Here is a 27,088-nt window from a genome sequence, read left to right as displayed (position 1 = left end):
CGCGGAGAGGGGTAAGGGGGGAGGAAGGAAAGCGGGAAGTGGGAAGGGGGTGTTAAGAGGAGGAGGAGGGGTGTTAGCAGGAGTGGGATACCCCCCCCCCCTGGAGTTTGCTGTTTTGTGTTGTGTTTGATAATTCTGTTGTTGTTGTTCGTCAGGTCATTTGGTCTTGTACTACGACAAACTGGAGGAGTACACAATGAGTGCCACTTATTCGGAGAAATCTCTAAGGACTGGCCATCAAGCATTCTAGTTAACATACTCAACAGATCTATGACTTCATCCACGTAACGTAACGTAACGTAACGCATCGTAACGCAATGGAGTTACACAAGCAAGCCACATGACAAGATTTGGAAACAGCATCTTGGGAATGTAAATGTCACGTAATCAGCTCATATATACACAAGTCATGTGTCACGAGGAATATTATCATAGAACAGCTACACGAAGGCAACATTGAAAGAGTCACACAGGATAATGAAGTAACAAGCAACGGAATGTCCACAATCAACGAGCGTCGCAAATCAGGAAGATATTTCAACTTTCTAGAACCTGAAAAATTGTTCAAATGCAAAGGTCGCTGGATTTGTCAAACAACCAGATTCGGATCATCATCAGAGCTCTTCGGAACTCTTCGGGAACACTTCGGTCCATCCGGACAATCTTCGTTCTTTCGTGGAATTTAATGCTTCGGTCGATAGTGATCAAACGTTTAATGAGACTAAGTTACGTTGTACTTAAAAATTATGAAAAGGTAAATTTTTGATAATGGTAATTTGAAATTACAGAAAATTGATAGAATTTTATATATATACGTATATGAATAATCGCCATATTGGCCCTGTAGTACGTGTAATCTCCTCGATGGGGACACGGTTGGTCCCAGGACCGCTCGAAATAGACAACAAGTACATCCCGTGGTTACAATATAGTTTATATTAGCTTTGGCCCCAAAAAAAGAAATTGTAGGACACAGTATTTATGGTTTATCTCTTCAAACCCAACACTGTTTTGGTAAAACGTGCAGGTGAGTTGTAGTGTCGTGTTTTTTTTTGTTTTTTTGTTTTTTTTTTTTGTCCAAAGCGAAAATAGAACAATAAAAAAGCCTTGGAATAGTTTCATTTTGATAATGCAGATCGAATATTACATGCGTTTTGGTTGGCTTAGAACTGTTTTAGCGGAGCATAAAACGAGGAAAGTCGCGCGTTTGTAAATTTATATCGCAAAGCATGTAAAAAAGCCAAAATCATGTGTTATACTGTTAGAAATACTGCGCTTCTTAGGCGAGCATTCTTTGGAAGGCCACTATTATGTTCGTCGGAATGCAGGCTCAGTTTGGTCAGCGTGACTGGTAATTGAGTTCCAACAAACACGGCGGTCAAGCGAAGAAAATATTTAAGATTTTTAATGACTTAAATTTTGTAAGTTACTACTAAATACACAATGCCAAAGCAATCGTATCCACAGATTGCGTTTTAATTAACGGTCTTGAAGCCTGGAAGTCGAGAATTCATTACTTGAGTGGCATTTTGGAAGCGGCGATTTTGGCGGCAACTGCGCACGTGCCTTACGTTTGACCGCTGGGTGTTTGTCGGCTCTTTTCTCGTGTTCTCCGCTAAGTCGCCAAATTTAACATTTTAGTTCGAGCGTTGTTTGATTGTATTTTGACTTAGATCCTCGAGTGTGGAAAAAATGGCTCGGATAAAATCTTGAACTTTGCATAGAAAAGTGTGTACGAGCAGTTTATGCTAACAAGTAGATTGATAGACAACGATGTTTCTACATGGTTTGGCTTTTTATTTGTTTGGATCAATAATGTGGGTTAATCACGAAACTCGTATATTAGAAACAAATTAATAATTGTGTTGTTTTGTAAAGAATTTATAATAATCGCCAAGGTAGTTTGAATGTGGCGATTGTATGTACACTTTATATCTAGTCTTCAACAGACGAAATATTAAAACAGGTACTTATTCTTGAAAGCTCGTTTACTTTTAATCGCAGCTTAGTTATTAGATGTGCTTTCAAGCAAAAAAGCGCGTAAAGGAGCTCTGCCGCAGTATTTTGAGTTACTTTGGCCATGTACAAAATTACCTTTAAATTAAGGGAAACCTTAAACAAATTACTAAGATAGGAAAGCACTTAATAGATAATGAACCAAAAAGAGACAAGGGTGGTTAAGGATGGAGAAGATTGACACGGATTACAAACGACGGACTTGAAAAATTTAGGCTAAACTTTTCAAGATGCCAAACCATGACGTAGCTCCTGTAATATTATTTCAGAAACTTCACAAAAAGCACTTTTAAATGATTGACAAGCTTAAGATTCCGCAAGCCAATCTCTCGGTTGATTGGAGAACAGCGAAAGAAAAATATATTATCTTTTTCCCGCGCTTTTCGCTTACCCCCACCCAGGAGCCAGGGTAGCCAATCAGATGGCGCGCCTGACAATAGACAACAGCATCAATTTGACGCGGGAATATGCTTGGATCTTTGCCACTGTCCCGACAGTCGAACTGTTCGCTTTTCAAACAGGTCCGCCGGCGTTTTCGCTCCAAATTGAGATTTCCCAGTATCGGTTACATCACGTGACGTGTTCAAACCAATCGCAGGTCCTCTATCCTGGTCGAATTGAAATTTTAAGTGTTGGTTTTTGTGGAGGGAGGAATACGGAAGTACTTGGAGAAAAACCCTCGGAGTAAGGCGTGAACCAACAACAAATTCAACCATCATATGGCACCCGGCCAGAATTGAACCCGGGACACATCGGTGGGAAGCGAGCGCTTTCATCACTGCGCCATCCCTGCTCCCCATAAAACCTCGTGACAAAGGTGCCGGGCCAAGCGATGTGTCGTGATACCCGAGTTTCTTAATGTTTCGCTGCTCGCAATCGGTCTTATCCTTACCTAGTTTCTATTTTAGTGATTCTGACTCCCTTAGCTCGTTGCCGGTTTAATAGCTTCTGTTGAAGGTAATTTTGAACGCTGTGTAAATATGTCGTAGTAATTTACTACAGATAACGTCACACTGACTAAATGAAGGAAATGTTAGTGGTTGTGTTTTGCTCTGATTTACCTGTAAAACGATGTGAAGGAGATCGTGCTTGACTTTTACAACTCCTGCTTTTGTTTTTAAAGCAGTATTTGATAGTTTGTAGTTCTGGACGATAAATTGTGACATCTCAATTTTAAACTTAGCATGTCATTTCTTATGGCAGTCTCGCCCCCTTGGTATGTCTAAATATAGTTCAGATCACTATCTCATGCATGATGACGCATCGATGTCGAGGTGTGACAAAGGATCGGGACAAAAGCACGTAGTGATCTGAACTGTGTTTGGACATAAAACAGAATGTGCCGCAGCATCACTATCTTTTAGATACCCTAGTATAGAGATTCAACCAAGCCTAAAAGCGGAGCTTCTGGGCCATATTGTTTAAATCCCGAATAAGCTAACCGCTTTAACCCAGGATAAGCGAGAATTTTGCTTTGAGTTTTGTGATCTTGTGCTTTGAGTTTTCTGGGCCGGATTTTTGAAAGCCCGAATAAGCTAACCCAGGATAAGCGAGAATTTTGATTTGAGTTTTGTGACCTTGCGGTGAGGTTTGCTGTCAATCGAAAAACCAGTACTTTGTCAGCGGTCAACTTTAAAAAACACGTGACCTCGATGAGCTCTAAGCTTGAGCTCTCAATATGGTCACGTGATACTGGTCAACGGATACCTTATTTTGACAGGTGTCAATTGACCATAACATGGATGTCCAATATCAAAGATGTACGCCGTAAACCAAGGCTGCATGTCTCGGTCAATTGGAGTATGACCGCCATGTTGCGCAACGTCGTCCTCGTCGTGCGTGCGCGCCCACGAGCAATACCCCTAGCCATGATAACCATGAGAAAATCAATTTGTGGGTTTACATTCCTTTCCTATATGGGTATGGTGCTCCGCTTGGGGGCCTTCGGGCTGCCAGAGCTTCGCTAATAAGTCTAGCCATAGTTAATAGAAGAAAATGGTTAGGAAACCTGCAAAAGTTCTCTGTTGTATGTTTTTGTTGGTTATTTTGGGGGTTGACCCGGCACAAAATCCGGAACACAAAAGGTGGTTATGTGCGCTCATACAACTAACCAATAGCAGCATTGCGATTATGTAATTCATGCAGAGTGTATGAGAATAAAACAAAAGATGTGCGGGGTCAAAGACCTTCCAACATTACATGACGGAATGCACGGGGCTTCTACTCTAAGTACCGCAGAGAAATGGTAGGAAATTTCCTAGCATTCCTTACATACTCTCACTAGCGTTCTTCGTCTTGCGGCCCGAGAAGGCGTCATAATCTGTTTCAGTGACATGTCGATGATATTAAATAAAAAAATAAACCAGAAAGGGCCGATGGAATATGAGACAAGCTTTTTAAAAAATGAAGTCACGATATTAACAGTGCTTTAAAAGTAAATAGTGCGTTCGAGCCATTTCCGATGCTTTCAAATGATGGCGGACTCCACCGACGCCAATAATCCGGAACAAAACAAGGTCATTATATATGGGATCACGTCTAAACACACGTGAAGAAAGACTTGGGCAGGAAAAAAACGTGAGCGGACAAAACCGGGAATGCCGATAAATCAAGTAATCCCGCAATGATGAACGAATTACACAACATGAACCTTCCTTTCCTTCTCCCCCTGAACCAAGTTCAGATCTAAGAACTGAACTTAACGATACCAAAGTGCCTACGAATGGATGTTGAGCGCGGCGAGCAGACGTAAATGTCTTGCTTACCCAATGAAAGCCATCACAAGAAACTGTGAGCTTGCATCGAGATGCCTGTCCGGGCGTAAAGGAGCGTTTGATTCAAGTTAATCAATCTAAAACAGATCTTAGGAATAAAAACCCAGATGATCTGGAATACTTGTCTAAGTATGTCGTTGGCAGTGGAAGCCACGTGCAGTATTATCATGCTCGGCAATTAAAAAAGCGCGAGGAGAAACTTAGTACATGGAGCTAAGATATATTGTCGGTGCTTTAGGTGACCATGCACGGCTACCAATGGCTTGGCCAATCGCTTGGCCAATGGCTCGTACACACAACGAATCGTGAAAGTCCGTAAGTAGCAACCTCCGAAAGAAGTGAGCCCAACTCCCATCCCCTGAAAAGTGGAGGAACTAAGGTTCAAAAGTATAATTGTTTTTTCAATCAATAACCTGAATAACGTACGATAAACTGATGACGATTCAACTAGGGAAGGTATAGCTTATTCCAGGAGGCGTCATGAAGCGCCCTGGTAAAACCAACCCTGCAAAATTTTCATCAAGTAACAAGAAGGTACTAACAGCGCCTTTTCTTCAAATTGTCATCGTAAGTTCTCGCGCGTTTAAAGATGCGCCACACTCGCGCTTTAGGTGCGGCGATCCCAACAAATGCTTACTTAACTTTTTAAAGATACTACTTTTAGCCCTCCCCCAAATCTACACACGTGTATTTCATATGTGGAAGTCTCTCGATTTACACAGTGCTTGGGTGACAGATTCTCGCCCCTATCAACGTTCTTTTCTCTTGTAAGTTCTCGCGCATTTAGAGATCCGCCACACTCGAGTTCTAGGTGCGGGAATCCCAACCAACGATTACCTAACTTTTTAAAGATGCTAGTTTCAGCCCTCCACCAAATCTACACTTGTGTATCTCACTTGTGGAAAACTGTCCATTTGCACAGGGTTTGGGGTGGAGATTCTCACCCATATCAACTTTCTTTACTCTCGTAAGTTCTGGCGCGTTTAGAGATGCGTCACACTCGCATTTTAGGCGTGGGGATCTTAAACAATGGTTACCTAACTTTTTAAAGATGCTAGATTTAGCCCTCCCCCAAATCAACACACATGTATTTCACTTGTAGAAGTCTGTCTATTTAGACAGTGGTTGGGTGAGAGATTCTCGCCCCTATCAACTTTCTTTTCTCTCGTAAGTTCTCGCGCGTTTAGAGATGCGCCAAACTCGCGTTTTAGGTGCGGGGATCCCTACCAATGCTTACCTAACTTTTTTAAAGATGATAGATTTAGCCCTCCCCCAAATCTACACAAGTGTATTTCACTTGTGGAAGTCTATCTATTTGGACAGTACTTTGGTGACAGATTCTCGCCCCCATCAACTTTCTTTTCTGTGGTACGTTCTTGCGCGTTTAGAGAGGCGCCACAATCGCGTTCTAGGTGTCGGGATCCCTACCAATTCTTACCTAACTTTTTAAAGATGCTAGATGTAGTCCTCCCCCAAATCTACACACGTGTATTTCACTGGTGGAAGTCTATCGATTTGGGCAGTGTTCGGGTTGGAGATTCTCGCCCGTATGAACTTTTTTTACTCTCGTAAGTTCTCGCGCGTTTAGAGCTGCGCCACACTCGCGTTTTGATTGCGGGAATATCAACCAATGCTCACCTAACATTTTTAAGAAGCCACTTTCAGCCCTCCCCCAAATCTACACACGAGTATTTCACTAGTGTAAGTCTATCGATGTGGATTGTGTTTGGGTTGGAGATTCTCTCCCGTATCAACTTTCTTTTCTCTCGTAAGTTCTCGCGCGTTGAGAGATGCGCCACACTGGCGTTTTAGGTGCAGCGCAGGGATCCCAAGCAATGCTTACCTAACTTTTTAAAGATGCTACTTTTAGCCCTCCCCCAAATCTACACACGTGTATTTCATTTGTGGAAGTCTCTCGATTTCGACAGTGCTTGGGTGAGAGATTCTCGCCCCTATCAACTTTCTTTTCTCTCGTAAGTTCTCGCGCGTTTAGAGATGGGCCACAGTCGCGTTTTAGGTGCAGGATATCCCAACCAATGCTTACCTAACTTTTTAAAGATGCTAGATTTAGCCCTCCCCCAAATCTACACAGGTGTATTTCACTTGTGGAAAACTGTCCATTTGCACAGGGTTTGGGGTGGAAATTCTCACTCATATTAACTTTCTTTACTCATGTAAGTTCTCGCGCGTTTAGAGATGCGCCACACTGGCGTTTAATATGCAAGGATCCTAACCAATGCTTACCTAACTTTTTAAAGATGCTACTTTTAGCCCTCTCCCAAATCTAGACACGTGTATTTTATTTGTGGAAGTCTCTCGATTTAGACAGTGCTTGGGTGAGAGATTCTCGCTTCTCTCAATGTCTTTTTCTTTCTTAAGTTCTCGCGCGCTTAGAGATGCGCCACACACGTGTTTTAGGTGCAGGGATCCCAGTCAATGCTTACCTAACTTTTTAAACATGCTACTTTTAGCCCTCCCCCAAATCTAGACACGTGTATTTCATTTGTTGAAGTCTCTCGATTTAGACAGTGCTTGGATGACAGATTCTCGCCCCTATCAACGTTCTTTTCTCTCGTAAGTTCTCGTGCGTTTAGACATGCGCCACACTCCTGTTTTATGGGCGGGGATCCCAACCAATGCTTAGCTAAGTTTTTAAGCATGCTAGATTTAGGCCTCCCCGAAATCTACACATGTGTATTTCACTTGTGGAAGTCTATCGATTTGGACAGTGCTTGGGGGAGAGATTGTTGCCCCTATCAATTTTTTTTTCTGTTGTAAGTTTTCGTGCGTTTGGAGATGCGCCACACTCACGTTCTAGGTACGGGAACGCCAAACAATGCTTACCTAACTTTTTAAAGATGCTAGACTTAGCCCTTCCCTAAATCTCCACACGTGTATTTCACTTGTGGAAGTCTACCAATTTGGACAGTGCTTGGGTTGGAGGTTCTCGCCCATATCAACTTTTTTTTCTCTCGTAAGTTCTCGCGCGTTTAGAGATGCGCCATACTGGCGTTTTAGGTGCAGGGATCCCAAACAATGCTTACTTAACTTTTTAAAGATGCTACTTTTAAGCCTCCCCAAATCTACCCATCTGTATTTCACTTGTGGAAGTCTATCAATTTGGACAGTGTTTGGGTTGGAGATTCTCGCCCGTATCAACTTTTTTTTTTTCTCGTAAGTTCTTGTGCGTATACAGATGCGCCACACCCGTGTTTTCGGTGCAGGAATCCCAATTAATGTTCACTTAACTTTTTTAAGATGCTACTTTCGGCCCTTTCCCAAATCTACACACGTGTATTTTACTTGTGGAAGTCTATCGATTTGGACAGTGCTTCGGTGAGAAATTCTCGCCCATATCAACTTTCTTTCCTCTAGTAAGTTCTCGCGCGTTTAGAGATGCGCCCCACTCGTGGTTTCGGTGTGAGGATCTCAAACTATGTTTACTGGACCTTTTAAAGATGCTAGATTTGGCCCTTTCTCAAATCTACACACGTGTAGTTTACTTATGGTAGTCTGTCGCTTTGGACAATGCCTGGGTTGGAGATTCTCGCCCATTTATATTTTTCTCTTGCGTGGTTTAGTCGCGTGATTTTTTCGAATTAGTTTAGAGTCCCTGAGACACGGAAATATCGCCCAATTTCCTGGAAATCGACCTAAAGTTGGCCAAAATCACGCTGTGCGTAGCCCGTTCTCCACGACTGTAAGCACTCTCCAAATCAATAGACTTCCACAAGTTAAATACACGTGTGTAGATTTGGTGGAGGGCTAAAAGTGTCATCTTTTAAAAGTTAGGTAAGCACTGGTTCGGATCCCCGCACCTAAAACGCGAGTGTGGCGCATCTCTAAACGCGTGAGAACCGTACGAGAGAAACGAAAGTTGATATGGGCGAGAATCTCCAACCTAAGCACTGTCCAAATCGATAGACTTCCACAAGTGAAATACGTTTGTGTAGAATTGGTGGAGGGCCAAAACTAGCATTTTTAAAGAGCCCTCTAAGCATAGTCTGGGATCCCTACACCAAAAACGTGAGTTTGGCGCATCGGTAAACACGCGAAAACACGCGAGTGAAAAAAAAGTTATCAATGGGCGAGAATCTTTAACCCAGGCATTGTGTAAAGCGACAGACGTCCACAAGTGAAATACACATGTTTAGGTTTGGGAAAGGGCCAAATGTAACATCTTTAAAAAGTCCGGTAAGCATAGTTTAAGATCACGACACCAAAATCGCGAGTGTGGCGCATCTCTAAACGCGCGAAAACACGCGAGAGAAAAAAATATAAATGAGCGAGAATCTCCATCCCAAGCATTGTCCAAAGTGGCAGACTTCCAGAAGTGAAATATATGTGTGTAGATTTGGGAAAGGGCAAAGTTTGGGATCCCCACATCTAAAACGCGAGTATGCGGCCTCGCTTAACGTGCGAAAACACGCGGGAGAAAAGAAAATTGACATGGGAAAGAATATCTAACCCAAACACTGTCCAAATCGATAGACTTCAACAAGTGAAATACACTTGTGTAGATTTGGGGGAGGGCCAAAACAAGTATTTTTAAATAGCCCCGTAAGCATAGTTTAGGATCCCCACACAAAAAACGCGAGTGTGCCGCATCGCTAAACGCGCGAAAACACGCGAGTGAAGGAATATAAATGGCTGAAAATCTTTAACCCAAGCATTGTCCAAAGCGACAGACTTCCACAATTGAAATAAACGTGTGTAGATTTGTAAAAGGGCTAAAAGTAGCATCTTTAAAAAGTTAAGTAAGCATTGTTTAAGATCCCCGCACCTAAAACGCGAGTGTAGCGCATCTCTAAACGCGCGAGAACTTACAACAGAAAAGAAAGTTGATAGGGGCGAGAATATCTCACCCAAACACTGTCCAAATCGATAGACTTTCACATGTGAAATACACGTGTGTAGATTTGGGGGAGGGCTAAAAGTAGCATCTTTAAAAAGCTGAGTAAGCATTGGTTAAGATCACCGCACTTCTGGAAAATATACTGCGATGATCATTCTTCACTTTCATCTACAACCGCAGTTCATATATGAATTATTTCATATAAACTTCACATCATTTCACTCCTCACGGGAAGATATGAACTCAATTAAGTGGCCTCGCCCCCAATGTGTGGCTTCATAGCTCAGTTGGTAGAACATCGCACCGGTATCGCGGAGGTCACGGGTTCGAATCCCGTTGAAGCCCTAACTTTTTTCAGGCTTCTTCTTTCCAATTGCTTAAATTGGAAAATATACTGCGAAGTTGTGTTGTGTTGTGTTGTGTAAAAAGGGTAAACCTACGACTCGTATAAAATGCGAAAAAGTCTCTAAATTAACTTGAGTATTTTTGAGCAAAAATTCCTCTTGGGAGTTGGAAGGGTTATGTGATCGGTGAGTGAGGGAGTTATGCATGTGCGCGTGTCACACCAATCACAGTGCGGGTTGTATCAAAGAACGAATCAAATTGCCTGTTAGAAAATAAGATGGTATCTACATTAATCTGGAGGCGTGTCAGATTACTGTAGTTTGTTCAGTCAAACATTTTATGGCTTACTATTTAGCTATCTTACCATGACCGATGTAACATCGCATTTACATCATAAATTCCCAGTTTGTTTCTTGCTGTACATCACAACCAAAAAAACTTGTCAAATTAACCAAATCGTTACTGTAAACGGCTCCATGAATGCTCCTATCTCCGACACTTCACACAAAAAAATAATTCTTGGACGCCTTGCGTGCCTATGTTTTTTTTTTTTTTTGCCCTCGGCTGTGTAATTGTGCGATATTTTCTACACAATAACTTCAATTGCCGAGCATGATAATACTGCACGTGGCTCCCACTGCCAACGACATACTCAGACAAGTATTCCAGATCATCTGGGTTTTTATTCCTAAGATCTGTTTTAGATTGATTAAGGTGGGACTTAACCTAAAAACACTTAAAAACACACCATGTTTCAAACATTTTTTCGTGGCTAAGAGTTAACTCCAAACCATGGCAAAGTATACATTCTTAAAAAGCTCAAAGAGCAAAGATTATGAAAAAAATTAATATTTGTGTACCCTATAACTGTATTGTAACCTGACACCGGCTGATTAAATCTGCCGCCTGCTGGGGAATGCCAGGGCTTACTTGAGAAAAGATAACTCCTACTAGAACTGATCAAAAGGAATGATTTTTACATTTTACAAAAGAAGACAAACAGCTTGCTGGGATAAGCATAGAGATTTTTGAAAAGTTAAAAGCACGTGAAATGATGACCAGTTAAATCTGATACAGAAACTCTAGCATACGTGTCAATACATAACTTTGACAGAATGCACTGGATGGAAAAGGTCTATGCGTATCCCACAGAACGTACCAAAAACAACAAATCCTGAAAATTTGAGCTCAATTGAATAAATCCTTCTCAAGATATCTTTTCTAGAAGGCGAAAATAACTCGTTTTGAGAAAACGAGCTTTAAACTTACAGTAACAGTGCTTGTCAAAATAAAACTTCAATACCTTAAGATTCGAGTTCCTTAAAAAACAAAACTTCGAATTTCTTTCAGAATTTTAGGTTAAGTCCCGCCTTAATCAAACGCTCCTCAGAGTTTGTTGTGATGGCTTTCATTGGGTAAACAAGACATTTACGTCTGCTCGCCGCGCTCAACATCCATTCGTAGGCACTTTGGTATCTTTAAGTTCAGTTCTTAGATCTGAACTTGGTTCAGGGGGAGAAGCAGAGGAAGGTTCATGTTGTGTAATTCGTTCATCATTGCGAGATTACTTGATTTATCGGCATTCCCCGGTTTTGTCCGCTCACGTTTTTTTCCTGCCCAAGTCTTTCTTCACGTGTGTTTAGACGTGATCCGATATATAATGACCTTGTTTTGTTCCAGATTATTGGCGTCGGTGGAGTCCGCCATCATTTGAAAGCATCGGAAATGGCTTTTAAAGCACTATTAATATCGTGACCATTTTAAAAGCTTCTGTTATGTTCCATCGGCCCGTTCTGTCACTGAAACAGATTATGACGCCTTCCCTGGCCGCAAGACAAAGAACCCTAATGAGAGTATGTAAGGAGTGCTAGGAAAATTTCCTACCATTTCTCTGCGGTACTTACAGTAAAAGCTCCGTGCGTCCTGTCATGATGCCAGCCTGTTTGTTCGCTTCTTTGATGTTTACCGGCCTTCCTAACCATTTCCCAATTTTTAACCCAGTTTCCAGGCCAATCACCGGTTCTCTGTGACCGTTGTGCATTGTTTTAAAAAGCGTCACTGTTTTGAAACCCGGATAAATATTATCAATTATAAGCTCTCTCATTTTTACTAATTCTGGATTGTCGTGTTTCATTTTGTTTTTTGATCTACGTATTTTCAATTTCTTGCACGAACACATGTAAGAAATTCCTTCAGTAAGTCTGTTTGGCCTTATCTGTAATACACAACGAATCTTGAGTAATTACTACGATATATTTTATTATACACAACGTTCAAAATTACCTTCAACCGAAGGTTAACTGCAACAAGCTAATGGAGTCAGAATCACTAAAAATTACCTGGTTAAGGATAGGACGGATTGCGTGCAGCGACTTGGAAAAATTAAGGGATTTAGGGATCGCGACACGACACTTGGTCCGGTACTCTGGTCCCGTTGGTTTTCTTTCTTCGTTCTGTTGGTAAGGTCGTGGCGACTCGTTTTCACCTCTTCGTGGCTCACATTTGATCGATTGCCGAAAGGAAAGAGAAACCTCTGGAATCAGGGTAATGACCCGAAAGTCATAAAACAATAGAAATAATTTTCATTCGACCTCGATCTGTTTTCTTCGGTTCTATTCCCCGAGCCTTGATTGTCAACATATCGAAATGGGATATTCTCCAAGCTAAATTAATGATCTTCCGTAACGAAAACTCTACGAATTCGCGCGGAATATCACCAGATATCATGCAGTAAATATTCTCCTCCCGATCAATTGGTCTGAACACGCCACGCGAGTGATGGAACAAAACTGGGAACCTTAATTTGGCGCAAATGTCCGCGAACGGACGGATATGTCCTCGGACAAAGACCCAAGCATATTTTCGCGCCAAATTGATACTATTGTTTTTTTTTGTATAACTTACTGACCGACTATCAGGAAGGCGCGCAACATGATTGGCCACCCTGGCTCTTGGTTTAGGGGCGAGCGAAAATCCTGCTAGGGAGGGGGAAAAGATTTGTTTTGTCTTTTGCTATTCCCTAGTCAACCGAGGGCCTGGCCTGGCTGACGGAACCTTGAGCTGGTAAACTTTTGAAAGTGGTTTTAACGTCGATTTTTTTTTTTGGTGAAGTTCCTGAAATAATAGTAAGCGTTCACTTCTTGAAAATACTTCTAACAACTAAGTTGCGATTAAAATCAAACAAACTTGCAAAAATGAGTACTTGCTTTAATATTTCCTCTGTTAAAAACTAGATATAAAGTATACATCAGGCAATCGCCATATTAAATTTTTACTTCACTATCGACAGTCTTACCTTTGTAAATTCTCCGTAGGAAGGCTACCAATCGTCGGAGCATGAGCCATGGTTCTGTTTTTTGTTTTTTGTTGTTTTTTTTTTCCCAAGGATTTTTTCCCAAGTTTTACTGGCCTTCGTTCTAATCGCACTCTATTGTAAGCGCTTGCTCAGCTCCGGTATTATTTTTTTTTTTTGTATTAGCGTTCTTTACTTGCAATTTCTTTAGTGCACTAGCGTAAATGATACGATATATTTGTATTTTGGGTTTTCTAGTCCAAAGTAATAGACAACCCAGCCTAACTGGCATAATATGCTTGTCTTTGGGGTATTGGTCCAAAATAGTGGACAACCCAGCCTAACTGGCATGACATGTTTGTACATGAGGATTTCAGTCAAAAGTTGTGGACACCGATACTATCTGCTAGTTGTAGGAAAACTTCTTTGCTCTATAAGGTCTATTAGTTTTTAACAACACGTTATATTTCTATACTCGGGAAATTTTGGCCCAAAGTAGCGGACACTCTCGCCATAATGGCAGTCAGATGTAAAGCTCGTTTAGTCTGCGTTATGTTCGTGCACGTAACAACTCCAGCGACCTTTGCATTTCAACAATTTTTCAGGTGCAAGAAGGTTGAAATATGTTCTTGATTCGCGAACGTCATTGAGTGTGGACGTTCCGTGGAGAATCTCGTTGCTTGTTACTCTGCTGCCTTCGTGTTCTACGATAATACTCCCCATGCATGACACGAGGCTTGTGTGTATATGAGCTGATTACGCGACATTTACAATCCCAAGATGTCGATACCAAATCTATAACTCTTGTAATGTGGCTTGCTTGTGTACTGAACTATATTGCGTTACGATGCGTTACGTTACGTTACGTTACGTGGATGAAGTCATGGATCTGTTGAGTATGATAACTAGGATGCTTGATGGCCAGTCCTTAGAGATTTCTCCGAATAAGTGGCACTCATTGTGTACTCCGCCAGTTTGTCGTAGCACAAGACCAAATGACCTGACGAACAACAACAACAGAATTATCAAACACAACACAGAAACGCGCAAAATCCAAGAATCCCCCACTCCTGTTACCCCCACCCACCCACCCCTCCGTCCTCCTGTAAGCTCTGTTACTCAGACCGATTCCTCCAATTCGCCATACACATTTTTAGACTCAGGTAGATAGTCCTTTATACTCAGCCTCTCCCCTTCCCCCTTCGGGGACAAAGTTCCACTATAACTCACCCCCCTTCCCTTGAAGATACCCCCACTGACTGGTTAACCTTAATTAGCTATCAACCACCCTTCTATCAGTATATTCCTTTTGCTGGGTTCCTGCTATTTTTAATGTTTGTACGCGTGACTTACTTTGACTTGCCACTGTATGTCGACGTCTTCAGATCCCATCTGTAATAAATTAAACAGACAACAGAGGAGTTAACTCGGATGGATTGAACTGTAGAGATTTTACAGTTGGCTATAATTGTCTTAAATACTTCACAAATATCTAGAGAAAGTTTTTAAGTTGTTTTTATCAGTACTCTCACCAAAATCCATCGATACTAAAGAAACTAAAGCGAATCATACTCGTCTCAATAATTCTACAGAGACCAGTCATTCACGTTTTCGCCGGTGCGGACAAAAACGCTGTTTGTCACAACCTCGTTCCCAGGCCTTTTCCTGGCTTGGGGGCGGGGCGTTGAGGAGCATTGACTTGTCAAATCCAGTAGGTAGGACTTCAAAAACATCCTGACTGTGGAACAAGCGTGTGAATGCATGCGTGTGGAATGGGCGTGGAATGTGTGTGAGTAATGCAAATCAGTTTCATAACATGGGTATGTAGCATTTTATCCGTTTGTTGAATAAATGGACTCGTCGAGTAAAGGTCGTCTCTTCAAAACTACACTGACCCTTCAGCATATATTCGAAACACTTCATTTGAAGAGGTTTTAAATTTAAAGATGGAATATTACCGTTATTTAAAGAACATCCGACTCGACGAAGCACTGACAAAAAATCTGGTTCGCTCGAAGAGACCGCCATCTTGACAGTTTCGTTTAACACACGATAACTTAGTACACCCAGGATATTTGGGTAATCTGAGATCATTTGACCGGCCGATCCCAGGGCGTTTTCCCACCCCGCCCCGCCCCCAAGCCAGGGAAAAGGCCCTAGGAAGGAGGTTATGTTTGTCACCCTATTTGTCACTTTTGTTTTATTGCTTTAGAGATTGTTTTTTTTTTTTTGCGTCACAGATTGATCTAGTCTGCGTGACAGATTGATAAACGTTTACGTGACGAATCGGGCAATGAATACAATTCTCTGGTCTTAGTCATACCTTTTATCACTGGGATCTATCCCACAATAGAGTATCGACTTCATGTGGAAATGTTGTCTGAAGAATACTCTGCAAAGGAAAATACAGGTAACGTTATTAAGAATGGCTGACTGTTAGGATCGAGAAACGCCGGTCAACGTCCCATTTGACAAATCGCTCTTATTTTGCCCAAAGATACCCTTAGATGACCTAATTCTAAAAATCATATTTAAAGGTTCCAGCGAATTTTTATTTTTCAGAAATTCGCGAAAATTTGAAAGCGCGGTCAAAGTGCGGTTTTTCGCGTAATAAAATGACCGAAATAAGGTGCGAAGACGAAGCACTGCTTAAGTTTTAAAATAAACTCAGTTGACTTCAAACTTCACACAAATGTGAAACAACCACTCTAATTTACTCCTCGCTTTGAAGTAATCTCAGATATGTTGATATAGTGGTTTTCCGAACCATTTTAAAAACAGCTATGAAGCGTGTGAAAAATAACGGCAAAATATAGCTCATGTTTAACAGCATAAAAATGCATCTGGTACCTCACTTTCCGATTATTTTACTTTACAGCCTTAAAATATCATTATTAAAGATATACCATGCCAAGTTTCATTCTCGAACTCGCAGTATTTCCCTTTGTGAAAAACGAAAATCTATGTCAATGTGTTGGGCGCAAATAACACAATAATTATGCACGAACCAGAGACAAATCAATTTCAATGGCGAAAGTAAAAGGCTATCATTAATTAGAATCCCGTCAATTCACTGCTATCAGTAGAAACATAATGTCCACTGCATAAAAACTGTTTTTAGACGTTTTCGAACCATCGCGCGTTAACTTTGTTTAATTTCGTGTCCACCGTCATGTCTAGTTTGTCATCGCGTGTATTTCCTCAATGTCAACAACACGTGAATGGTTGCCATAACAAACGCAAGAGATTTCCTGGAAACTTAATGTTTTCGATTCACCAAAACGCTTTAAGTTCGTTAAGACACAATAATGGGTCAACTTGGAATGCTGTTTAGCATCAAGGACGTTAAAGGACTGTAAATTAATCGAGTTGAAATACCTTGAAGCAAATCAAAATCGCACCCTTATTCTAATTTGGTAAACAGCCGATCTCCGTTCAAGTTCAAGAAGTCGAGAGGTTAATCCGGCAATGTATTACCGGTACAACAACAAAATCAAACCGAGGTCATCAAAAGTGTAAGTTTAAAAGTGTAGTGGCAAGTTCCAAATAAATTTCGCCTATATAAATTGGAAACAAGATGTGAAACGGTCTGACCCGAAACAAATAAACAAAATATTAATACGACTAATTTAACCCGAAAATGTTACAGAAAACATACCTAAAAGCCGTCGATTCCCCTCGATACCACTCCGCATTGCCTTAAAGAGCCCAAGCTTTCTGCTGGAAGAATCAGGGGCCTCATGAATCTGTATTTATTATATCGGCAACCATGCTGCGTGGCTGATATTCGAGACTCAGTAAAAGTTGTCACACAACCGTACGAGCAGCCTAGTCACGCTTTCGCTGCTCTTGCGCAAATGTTCAACATTTCGCAATTTACATAAACCGACTACAAGTTTAAAGTAGTGACAGTAGATTGAAATGCGCTTTTTAAAGCTGTCCTATCGAGGAACAATTATTTCTTGTTTTCGAATGGCTCTTAGTTGTAGCTACAGTCGGGGAGGGGGGGAGATGGTATTCCCGTAAATTTCGGATATCTGTATGCCGTGGAATATTAAGTGGTCTCCAGCTCTTAACGCCAACACTGAAACACTAGATGATTCTCGAAGTATCACAGGGGTCACTAAGCTAAATAATTTTGAGTGTAGCTCCGCTGAGTCAATTAACCGTTGGCGCGCATATTGCATTGACCGTGGACAGGTGGAAAAACAGTTAAACCGGAAAAGCCTGTTGCACATTGTAATTTAGCGTTGTCCAACACGCAGTCGGTCTGGTCTTAATGTTAATCGTATTTGAGAGAATCTCAAGTTTTCTTTCGACACATAATGGGGTGACATACTACTAGATGGGCGTGGCCGGGAGCCACGAGTCAAGTCAGTCAATTTGCCATGCTTAACCGAGAAGAGTGATAGTGAGCCACTAGTGAAAGGACTGCAGATTGTCCCTACGCTTTACCCTAATAGGCCTCTGTGTTATTCTAATGAACTGATGCTGAGCTCGCTCCAGGGGGGCGGTGAGATGAGAGACCCTGGGAACGAGGTTGAGACGATTCGGCCGTTAGTTTTTCCTCTAAAGTGTCTTCCTCCTCTACTTCCTCCCCTTCTCTACAAAAATTTAACGATCCTCCCCCCTCCCCCCCCCCCCCGAAGAGGTGTCTGCTAAATACCGAAGAAGCCAAACACCGACAGTTCCTAAGAATACTTCCGCCAAGTGCAGTTGTTAGTAAAATACTTCAGAAGCGCCGCGTTTGGAGCTTTTCCGCGCACGAATGGGAGAGGTATATCTAGTCCCATTTCTTCGCAACCGCACGGTAGAATAGACAGTTTCAGGTTCTTTAGGTCACCCTCCATCGCCAAGGCACGGGAGTCTTGCTGGTCGTGTACCAAAGGATGCTGGAGCTGGAGTATTTCTACAACTTCCTTGGCCTGACTAAAATTTCTCTCCTCTTTAGATGCCTGAACACGCATCTCATCAGGATCACTTTGGCGCATTGCGGCACTTAGGTGAGAGGAAAACCAGCACCCGAAAAAGACGAACTGCGCATTACCGCGCCACCAGTTCGGCGTCAACCTTTCGGCCTGTTTGACCAACGCGGAAGTTTGCCATAAGATACGATTGCTGCTTGTCACTGACTGCCCTGAGAGCCCAAACCTTTTTTAAAGCAACGAGGGCTTCCTGGTGACCTATTGTGGTTTTGAGTTAAGCGCAAACGCCTGCTCCAAGCAAGGTTTGTAGCACATTTTGGCTAAGTCCATAAGGGAATAGCTCTCCAGTGACTGAGTTTAAAACTTAAGCAGTGCTTCGTCTTCGCACCTTATTTCGGTCATTTTATTACACGAAAAACCGCACTTTGACCGCGCTTTCAAATTTTCGCGAATTTCTGAAAAATAAAAATTCGCTGGAACCTTTAAATATGATTTTTAGAATTAGGTCACCTAAGGGCAAAGTATGAGCGATTTGTCAAATGGGACGTTGACCGGCGTTTCTCGATCCTAACAGTCAGCCATTCTTAATTTTTGTCATTTCAGAGGTAAACGAAATGAAATGTGACTATACGTCTTCATGTTATACATTATGCATTAGGCCATCTTTGGTCCTGACGGGGAGCATAGGGCGTCAACCACTGATGGACCTCCACCTGACTCTATATTTGGCAGTTCTCTCTGCCTTTATCCAAGTGATATTCTTGTTGGCCGTTTCATTCTCGTCCTAATCTTATGGTCATAATTCGGTTTTAATGATCCCTGCTCGATCTCTACTTGTAATAGAGACCCGGCAAAGTTTCGCATAGTTTCGGTTTCAGTAACCCGATGAATCCACCACGTAGGGGGTTAGCCTTCGCAGCTGCACCAGAGCTCCGTTTGCTGCCCCGTTTCAGAGTTCCAGTCAGGTCTTCACAGTTACCGTAGCGGCCCTGAGGAATAAAGCTTCCCCACCGTACTTCACCCTGATTGGCGATCCCCTACTTTAGAACGTTGCCCAGGGTGCATGACGGGGACGTGGAGCTGGACTTTACATCCCTTCATGTTATGCAATGGTGATAAATTCTAGCGAGTCTTACTTTCGTTCGTTATCAGTCAGAGTCATTCCTTGTGGCGTGACCTTGAAGCTGACAGTAGTGAATTTCTTCGCCGCCTCTTCAGTTGATAGTTGTTCCACAGTTCGCTGTATCGCGCTTGGTCCAGTAAGCATTTCAACCTCACAGCGGCCGAGATACATGAGTGAACCAACTAAAAGACAGAAAAAAAGACACCAGTAAGTCTTATTTCAAACAAACAGTCGTTATTGTGAGTTTTCGTTATTCTTTGGTTATCTTCGGAAGCACTCGGAAATCCTCGTAGCTTATCGGAGTATGTTCACACTTTTCGGCGACTTCTTGGGAAATGTTCGGTAAGAGATCGGAATGTTTCCGGAGATTATATAACACAGTGGTTGCAGAACAGATTCCTCAGGATGTTCCCCGAGACAAACGAATAAAAAAATAGTTGGTATTACCTGCGTCCTCAGGCCAGGATTGCCTGTCTTCTTTATTGGTAGACTGATCCTTGTCCTCTGACAGGAGGTGTGAAGAAAAAGAAAAAAGAAATTCCCAGGTCGGCATTTGTAGCCAAGTAAGAACAGTCCAGAAGATTGTCAAATTGGGGATATTATCTTGAAATAGCGCCTAAATCATTAACATAATGACACCAAAAAAAAAACCAACATATATAAAAAGAAGAGTAAGAAATATACTCAGTCTCCAGCTGTGGGTGATTCAGTGCGCCTGTGATCCTCTCTAACGCGGTCTCACTGAAACAACTACGGCTGGAGACTGGGCCTAAGTAGGAAAGGGAGGATAGCATAAAAAGGGTGGGAGGGGAGGGAGATAAGGTTAAAAGAACAGTATTCTGACAGTGTTTCATACATCATAAGGAGGGGGTAAATAGGGCCACACAAATCCGCCAATCCGTGCCTTTTTCCCGCCTAATCCGTCGATCCGCCAATATTTTTGTTCAAATCCGAAACCACAATCCGGAAACAGAAGTATAAAAGTTCAAAAGTAAAGTGGTAAATGTGAATACCATTGTTAATTTCGCAAAAATAGTAAAGAAAGCAGCATACTTGATGGCTATAACATAGTACAAGTCTAATAACAGTCTCACACCTGAGTTTAAATAAGTTTTGTTCGGAAAAAAAAATTTGGATGAACCCATTAACCCTTTGAGCCCCAATTACGCAGATATGCGTAATTAATGGTCGTGCTCTTTTTACCACTTGTGACGTCATCAATTCATATATCATAAGATATTCTTGATAAGCGGATAGTAGTACTAGGCTAGGCCTTTCCGTACAATGGTCAGGTTTAGATATTGACGACATTCCGACGTCTTTTTTGGCGAAAGTTTGGTATTCAAAGCGTTAACATACCGACCAAGACTGAAGAAAGATCCATGATCCAAATTTCGCTTAGGACCCAAGATCCGAACATCAAGACAGGCACAATCCGGAATCCGCGCCATAATTTACAGCTAATCCACGATCCACTGTGTTTTCAAAATCCGCGATTTACCGCAAAACTCCATAATCCATGCGCTTTTTAAGGCCAAATCCGTCGATCCGAAAACCTATTCACCCCATTCCATAAGTCAAGCTGTTTTAGAAGATTTTGTAATGTAGACAACGATCTTTAGATACAACACTGCAGGGATAATTCATGTTAAACAAGATGGAAACGAGCCCGAAGATTATTTGATCAACAATTAAATTCCTCTTTAACAAATCAATGCAAAGTCGAGCGCGTGGCTTATGCGAATTTGATATTTGATCGCGAAAATCAACATACCTTGAGAAGGCATGGTCAGTTTGATTGGTAACGCCAAAGGCGTGATGGTATGTTGATAAACGAAAGCAGCCAAACTCCCTAAACAAACAAACAAACAAACAAACAAACAAACAAACAAACAAACAAAGAGAATGACATTTATATCATTGAAAGTTGTAAACGATCTCGGCGAAGAAGTTTGATCTTAATCAGGTTTTCAACCGTGAAATCCCAGTTAAAAGTACATCACACAAGAACAAACAAAAAGCGACCTTAGACCAGTTGTTTTAACTTTCCGTGAGTATTCTAGAAGTCCTTTCCAGCGTTATCATTTTTCCGGTTTCCTTGCCCGCAAGATACTTCGTCCTTCGTATGTTCGTTTGTACGTTAAAAGCGAACAGTTTGCCGCAAAAATTCCATCAAACGAGTGAGCTGTGTTCGACCAGAACTTACCAAACACGGGTTCATCGTTGTATCCTTTCAGTCGGACGCCCTTCTTAGTCGTCTCGATCAGGAAATGCCGCACAAGTTCATTGATAAGATCAACTTTAGCTGCAAAAGAAAACAAGACGCTGAATTTAACCGTGGTTGTCTTCAGACTTTGGTTGCTTTTTACTTTCCGGTATCACCATTAAAACAGCAAGTAACCAACTAAGTGAACCAGTAGAGTTACAAAATTGAGGGGCTAATTAAGCTACATGAATAAGAAGCCAAGAGGCAGAAATCTACTGAGAGAGCCAGTAGAGGGACAAAATTAAGGGGCAAATTGAGCTACACGAATAAGGAGCCAACAGGAAGTAACCTACTAAAAGAACCGTTAGAGGTACAAACTTGAGGGGTCAATATTGAGCTATACGAGTAAGGAATCAATTTAGCTACACATTTATAGAGCTAAGAGAAGTGACAATTAAGTGACCAATGGAGGTCCACAAGAGAGGAGCCAGTGAGGCACACAATTAGGGTGAACACTCACAGGGAAATGCACATATCCAAGAAGAGAGGAAGTAGTTTCAAGAAATGTTCAACTTACTTCGATTGTCTTGTAGTCCCTGAAGCACATGCGCAGGAGGCACCGCTACCTTGAGAGCCAAACCAAAGGCTCCTGGGAAGAACTGACTATCCCGGATGATGAAAGAGCCTGGTTCCGAGTCTTTAAGAATATCGTTAGCTGCAAGCAGAAACGAAAGAAAAAAAAGACTTCCTCAACCACATACTCTGCCTGAATGCATGAATAGATTGTTAAAATACAGGAAACTTTTGTTGAACTCAAGCCACTCAGTTTCTGAGCAAGTAACGCGAAAGACAGCAAGTGAAGAGGAAGGCATACCCTCATTTCTTGTAATGGTGGGTTTATACCAAAATGAAGACGTGTCCCGGTCGAATTTCAGTCCTGGAATCTTTGGACTGTCTGGATAAGAAACGACTAAAAAAAAAAGAAATCAAATAAAAATCAAATATTAATTCAGGGGTGACTCTAGTTATTTACCCTTACAATGTAACTGCTTGGTAAAATAAGAGGGCATTAGGGTATACATGCGTGTTCAAAAGCGTTCTCGCGCGTGTCAGCAGCATGTCCTCGGACATGCGTGGATTGCCCGAGACTAAGGAAGTCTGCACGGATAGAAGATACTACTTACTGTCGCCCGACAAGTCAGACAATACGCTATTTGTAGACCCGTATCCTTTGTCCGATTGAGAATGAGATTTCTTTCTCCGTGTCGTATTTTCAAAGGTACCAGATCTCTCCGACAACACAGAACTCCTGTAACTACTGTCCAGGCCTCCACTCTTGAAACTATGAGGAGTACTGAAGCGACTGAGTTGGGCTGGCTGTGGGACGCTGGCGTTGTGAAAAATAAACAACAGAAGTCGTGTAAGAGTGACCGATGTAAAATCTATCAATACAATGATATTGCAATAACTGTTTACCTAAAATCAGCGATCTCCGAAAGAATGTCCTTGATAGCCTCCCAATCAACGTCATCTGTTGGCGTCTTAGCCTGGATCTGCTCCACGCCGCCCTCCGCCCTCGGGGTATCTACCGGGCTAATCCTCTCTAGGGTGGTGTGAGCCTCAGTTGAGACGCCATTTCCGGGACTACGAAGGTAAACAAGCAACATTGTAAGTGTAATAGGTAAATCTAATTTCCCCAAACACTGTAAACACAGTGTCAGGCAAATCAGACATGAGAACATTAGAAACTATCAGGACTAACACCAGGCAGCGAATTCTACCCTTTTTAGTCAGCAAAGTCCTTAAAATTGTTGATATAAAGACAAACCACAAAAGAACGGCATTTAGCAGTTTATGGTACATCAGTCGCCAGAGCCAACTTTTCAATACTATTCCAAGTACCAAGAAGAAAGTTCAAATTACGACACACAGCGAAGTATTTTGACAGAACCTTGAGGCGCGTTTGGAAATTTGATTAGACATTGTGTCAGATTGTTTATAGCGTTTCAAACAAAGCTAAAAGTTAGGAGAATCGGAGGAACAGAATTCTAGAATATCTATACTACTTAAGATCATATGTTCACAACACCGTCACTGTTATGGTATCCTATGTTTTCTTAACTTTGATAATTTCTTATCAGTTCAGTAGGTTAGAAGTTTAAGCATTTAAACTGTGGTTAATGAGCTCTGTAGTCTACATCATAGCTGTCATCTAAGGTTGTCACCAGTTCTGTTATCTTCTCCCTATTAGCCATTGTGCAATAGCCTTAGGACAATGTCCAATGCAACGCAATCGTTTTACCATATAGGAAATCATACGACAAAGCTCCCAGTGATTTTCCACCTTGCTCTCATGTAATTTCAGCGTGCTATACCCCTCCCAACTCCTTCAATCCCCAGTTAGTAAAATCCCATTGTTTTCTGACCCTGTCCCAGTTGTAAGCTAGTATTCAAGCTAGGCCGTTCTCCGCTTCCCCTCCCTCCCTCCCTCCCTGTATTGGTAGCTTTGTCCTTTCCCATCTTTTTCCTCCATGTGGTTGTAATTACCTTACGTGAGAAGGTGGCTTTCGCCTGCTGAACCTTCTCGGTTTATTCACCGCCACGTTCTCTTTGTTATATTGTGTGTAAACCATAGCTGCTTGGTCAATAAAGGTTTTTAACGTTCAAAGTTCCACTGCAGTTTAGAATCACAAAGTGGCAAAACTATCGATATAATTGTCATCTATCGTATCCTCGTCTATCATGTACCACAGGAAAAGTAAAGGGAACATTTATCGATATCTCTTCTTGTAGTATTTGGCTGGAAACGACCGGTCAGAACTGTGATAATCGCAGTTATTTAAGTCAAAAGACTTTTAGTATGTTGCTAAACTGGCGTGACATTGATGCAATTCGAATCATGATTATGAAAAAGTTCGGCGACTTACCAGTTAAAGAGAAACGACTTCATGGTCAGACGCAATGCTCAATGTGGATTAGAGAAGGGGGAAATGGGAAATATAACGCATAAATCGACTTCCGCACGGGGTCGGAAAAACTCCAGTTCTTGAACAAAAACAAAATACTGCAAAACACAGGAACATTGTCTAGAACGAGGCGCAATATATGATTGTCTTAGAAGCGGTATTGCGCAAGCTTTGAAAAGTTTTATCAAGTGTTTCCATCAGGCTCCACACGCTAATTATTAGAACGCATGGGTGATTTGTTTTGTGAATTATTCTTACAATCAGATAAGAACTCCCTCGAAGGTACAAGCTAGTGCCTATTGCGTAGATTCGTCTCGTCTGGCAATGATAAAGCAGATTTGCGACAGTGAGATTACGGGTTGTTGGAAAGGTGGATAACGCTATCCACCGGATAAATCACTATCCAGTGTCTAGCGCGGTTTGTTTTGTTAGCACTCATCCACTGGTAGCGATTTGTCCTGTGGATAGCGTTATCCATCCTTCGAATATCGAAAATCAATCGATTTAATAGATTTCGATCACCGATTGCTATCGATTGATATATCAATTGATAACAGTCAAACTCACAGTAGCCTGCAGTACAGGCGGATTAGCGGGCTCTAGCGCGATAGTCCGCTAATCCACCTGTTCTGCAGGCTAAACTCACAGAAAGTTTTTTAATCGATTGCCATCGATTGACAAAAATCGTTAGCAGTCGATTATTCCTGTCTTCAGGAATATCGATTGTTATCGATTAAAAAAAACCAACATTAACCTTTGAACAATATGTCAATTTTTCCGGACTATTCAAAGATGGTGTTGTTATTATGTAAAACAATACTTGAAGCCTGAAACAACACGACTCGATTTTAAGATTCAAAGTAACCTAGCAAAGGAAGGTGTAAAGCCCAATTGTTTCGGTTAGTTATTTTTGTTCTTGTTATTTTGCTGATGATTGTAAAAGATACGCAGGCCATGAAGATAAAATGACTCAAAAAAAAAAACATTACAGACAAATTTTGTGCAACATTTTATCAGTGTAACTTGTACAAGGACAAACATTTTTTCCCATAATAATCGATAACAGTCGAGCTCACAACTTTTTTTTCTTCATCGATTTTCATCAATTGCCATTGGTCAACGATTGATTGTTATCGATTGTTATCGATTATCGGCTTATTGATTGATTACACCTGGTATACAATGGTTAGACGTAATGGATTCTGGTCAAGATATCGTGAGCCTACCTCTGTGTGGTATTAAATTTTTTCTCGAGGTTAAAATCGCGGATTGACAATTTTTTGTGTGTTCAAAAGATCTAATTTATCGGCCAGGGTTTAATATTAGTCTGTTTTGATTCGGTTCATTACTCTTGTGATCAACCATAAATAAGGAGCGATAACAACTGAACCATTTGATGAATATTTAGGCCTCGTCCACACTACACCTAAGGAATTTAAAAACACAACAATCACCGGTCAGTTTAGATTTGTGTTGGAGGAAACCGCGGTCAGGGAAGTCGCATTAATATCGTGGCTACATAGTTGTCGAACCTGGAGGTGCGTTGTCTAGATGTTTTTCGACCACGCAAAAACCAGTTTGAAGAGCGTTTCCAAAAAACGCCCTTTTTGTGACGGATTAGTGTGGACGGTAGGCCTAACCGTAGAGATAAAGCTGCGTTTTCAAATTTCTCCGGCGTAGTGTGGACACTGCTTTAGTTGATACTGTCGTTTTCCTTTTTAACTCATTCATGGGCGGAACGGAATGGAGAAGGCAGAAATTGTAGACCGTGAACGGAAGTTGTAGAGCGTGGACGGAAGTTGTAGACCGTGAACGGAAGTTGTAGACCTTAAACGGAAGCTGTAGAGCGTGGACGGAAGTTGCAGGCCGCGAACGGAAGTACATACTACCCTTCTCCCCCAAGTACAAATCAAAATAAATCTCTATGCATTCTCGTCCCAAGAGGCGGCGTTCCTTTTTGGTCAACATCAAGAATCACCATTTCTGGCCGGGTCCGATTTTCTGAGCATGCGCAGAGGATTCGTTTCGTACTCTCAGCCAATCAGATTTATCAACCGATTTATCAGACTTGACTCTGAGCATGCGCAAATCACAGTTTCTGAACTTCTAAAGCCCTGTTCACACTACGCTGGAGAAATTTGAAAACGCAGTTTTATTTCTGCGGTTAGACCTACCATCCACAGTAATCCGTCACGAAAACAGAGCTTTTCGAAAACGCTCTTCAAACCGGAGGAATTTGAAAACGCCGGCTTTGCGCTCTAGTGTGGACGGAAAACATTTTAAAAGCGAAGCTTTTCGGAAGCGATAACGTTGCGGTACACATGATGTTTCCCCGTCTGAGTTTTCCTCAACCACAAATCTAAAAAGAACCGGTTATTGTTGCGTTTTCAACTTCCTCCGGCGGAAAACATTTGATGCGTTTTAAGAGTGTATTCCTCCGGCTTATTGTAGACGGAACCTAAAATTTGCAACTTGGATCGAGAAATCGAAATGTTCACACATAGAGGACCCTAAATGAGTCATTTTAATACGCGCTACCACGAAGAAATCAACGATGCAGCCATGGCAACCATACTGGTTAAACGC

The 27,088-nt window shown here is 41.7% G+C and overlaps 2 protein-coding genes across 6 annotated transcripts in view; one reads left to right on the top strand and one right to left on the bottom strand.

Annotated features, from left to right (window-relative positions):
- The window catches only part of LOC110069105 (tensin-3-like), a 56,259-nt gene extending 54,277 nt beyond the window's left edge, over nucleotides 1-1,982 (top strand). For all 4 annotated transcript variants that reach the window (XM_089287795.1, XM_089287794.1, XM_089287797.1 and 1 more), the window contains exon 35: nucleotides 156-1,982. In XM_089287795.1, coding sequence (XP_089143921.1) covers nucleotides 156-288 — 133 coding nt within the window. In that variant the 3' untranslated portion in view covers nucleotides 289-1,982. The remainder of the gene's footprint in view (nucleotides 1-155) is intronic.
- An 11,190-nt stretch (nucleotides 1,983-13,172) lies between these two features.
- Nucleotides 13,173-24,671, bottom strand: LOC110069143 (tensin-3-like). Of its 2 annotated transcripts, none has more exons than XM_020776614.2 (12): nucleotides 24,464-24,671; nucleotides 23,013-23,180; nucleotides 22,721-22,923; nucleotides 22,411-22,506; nucleotides 22,114-22,251; nucleotides 21,537-21,635; nucleotides 21,105-21,182; nucleotides 19,778-19,834; nucleotides 19,344-19,512; nucleotides 15,606-15,674; nucleotides 14,636-14,674; nucleotides 13,173-14,282 (listed from the first exon to the last, which is right to left on the bottom strand). In XM_020776614.2, exons 1-12 carry the CDS (start codon nucleotides 24,484-24,486, stop codon nucleotides 14,150-14,152), a joined length of 1,272 nt encoding a protein of 423 aa, XP_020632273.1. In that variant the 5' UTR covers nucleotides 24,487-24,671; the 3' UTR covers nucleotides 13,173-14,149. The 2 variants fall into 2 exon arrangements, with proteins under 2 accessions (XP_020632273.1, XP_020632271.2); XM_020776612.2 differs by having other exon boundaries at nucleotides 22,411-22,491; nucleotides 24,464-24,669.
- Between the last annotated feature and the right edge of the window lie 2,417 nt (nucleotides 24,672-27,088).

This window comes from Orbicella faveolata, unplaced genomic scaffold (genome assembly GCF_042242905.1).
Source record: "Orbicella faveolata isolate gen_17 unplaced genomic scaffold, um_ofav_v1 contig_15, whole genome shotgun sequence".
Lineage (NCBI taxonomy): Eukaryota > Metazoa > Cnidaria > Anthozoa > Scleractinia > Merulinidae > Orbicella > Orbicella faveolata.
The sequence above is the reverse complement of the archived record's forward strand: the minus strand, read 5'-3'. Positions and strand labels throughout refer to the sequence as shown.

Excerpts from the sequence above, each read along its gene's own strand:
- LOC110069143 (XM_020776614.2), bottom strand. The coding sequence starts at position 24,486 with ATGAAGTCGTTTCTCTTTAACTG. Across the intron at positions 22,924-23,012 it reads TCGGAGATCGCTGATTTTAG|CGTCCCACAGCCAGCCCAAC; the intron begins GTAAACAGTTAT and ends TCACAACGCCAG. Across the intron at positions 21,636-22,113 it reads GGGACTACAAGACAATCGAA|CTAAAGTTGATCTTATCAAT; the intron begins GTAAGTTGAACA and ends TTTCTTTTGCAG.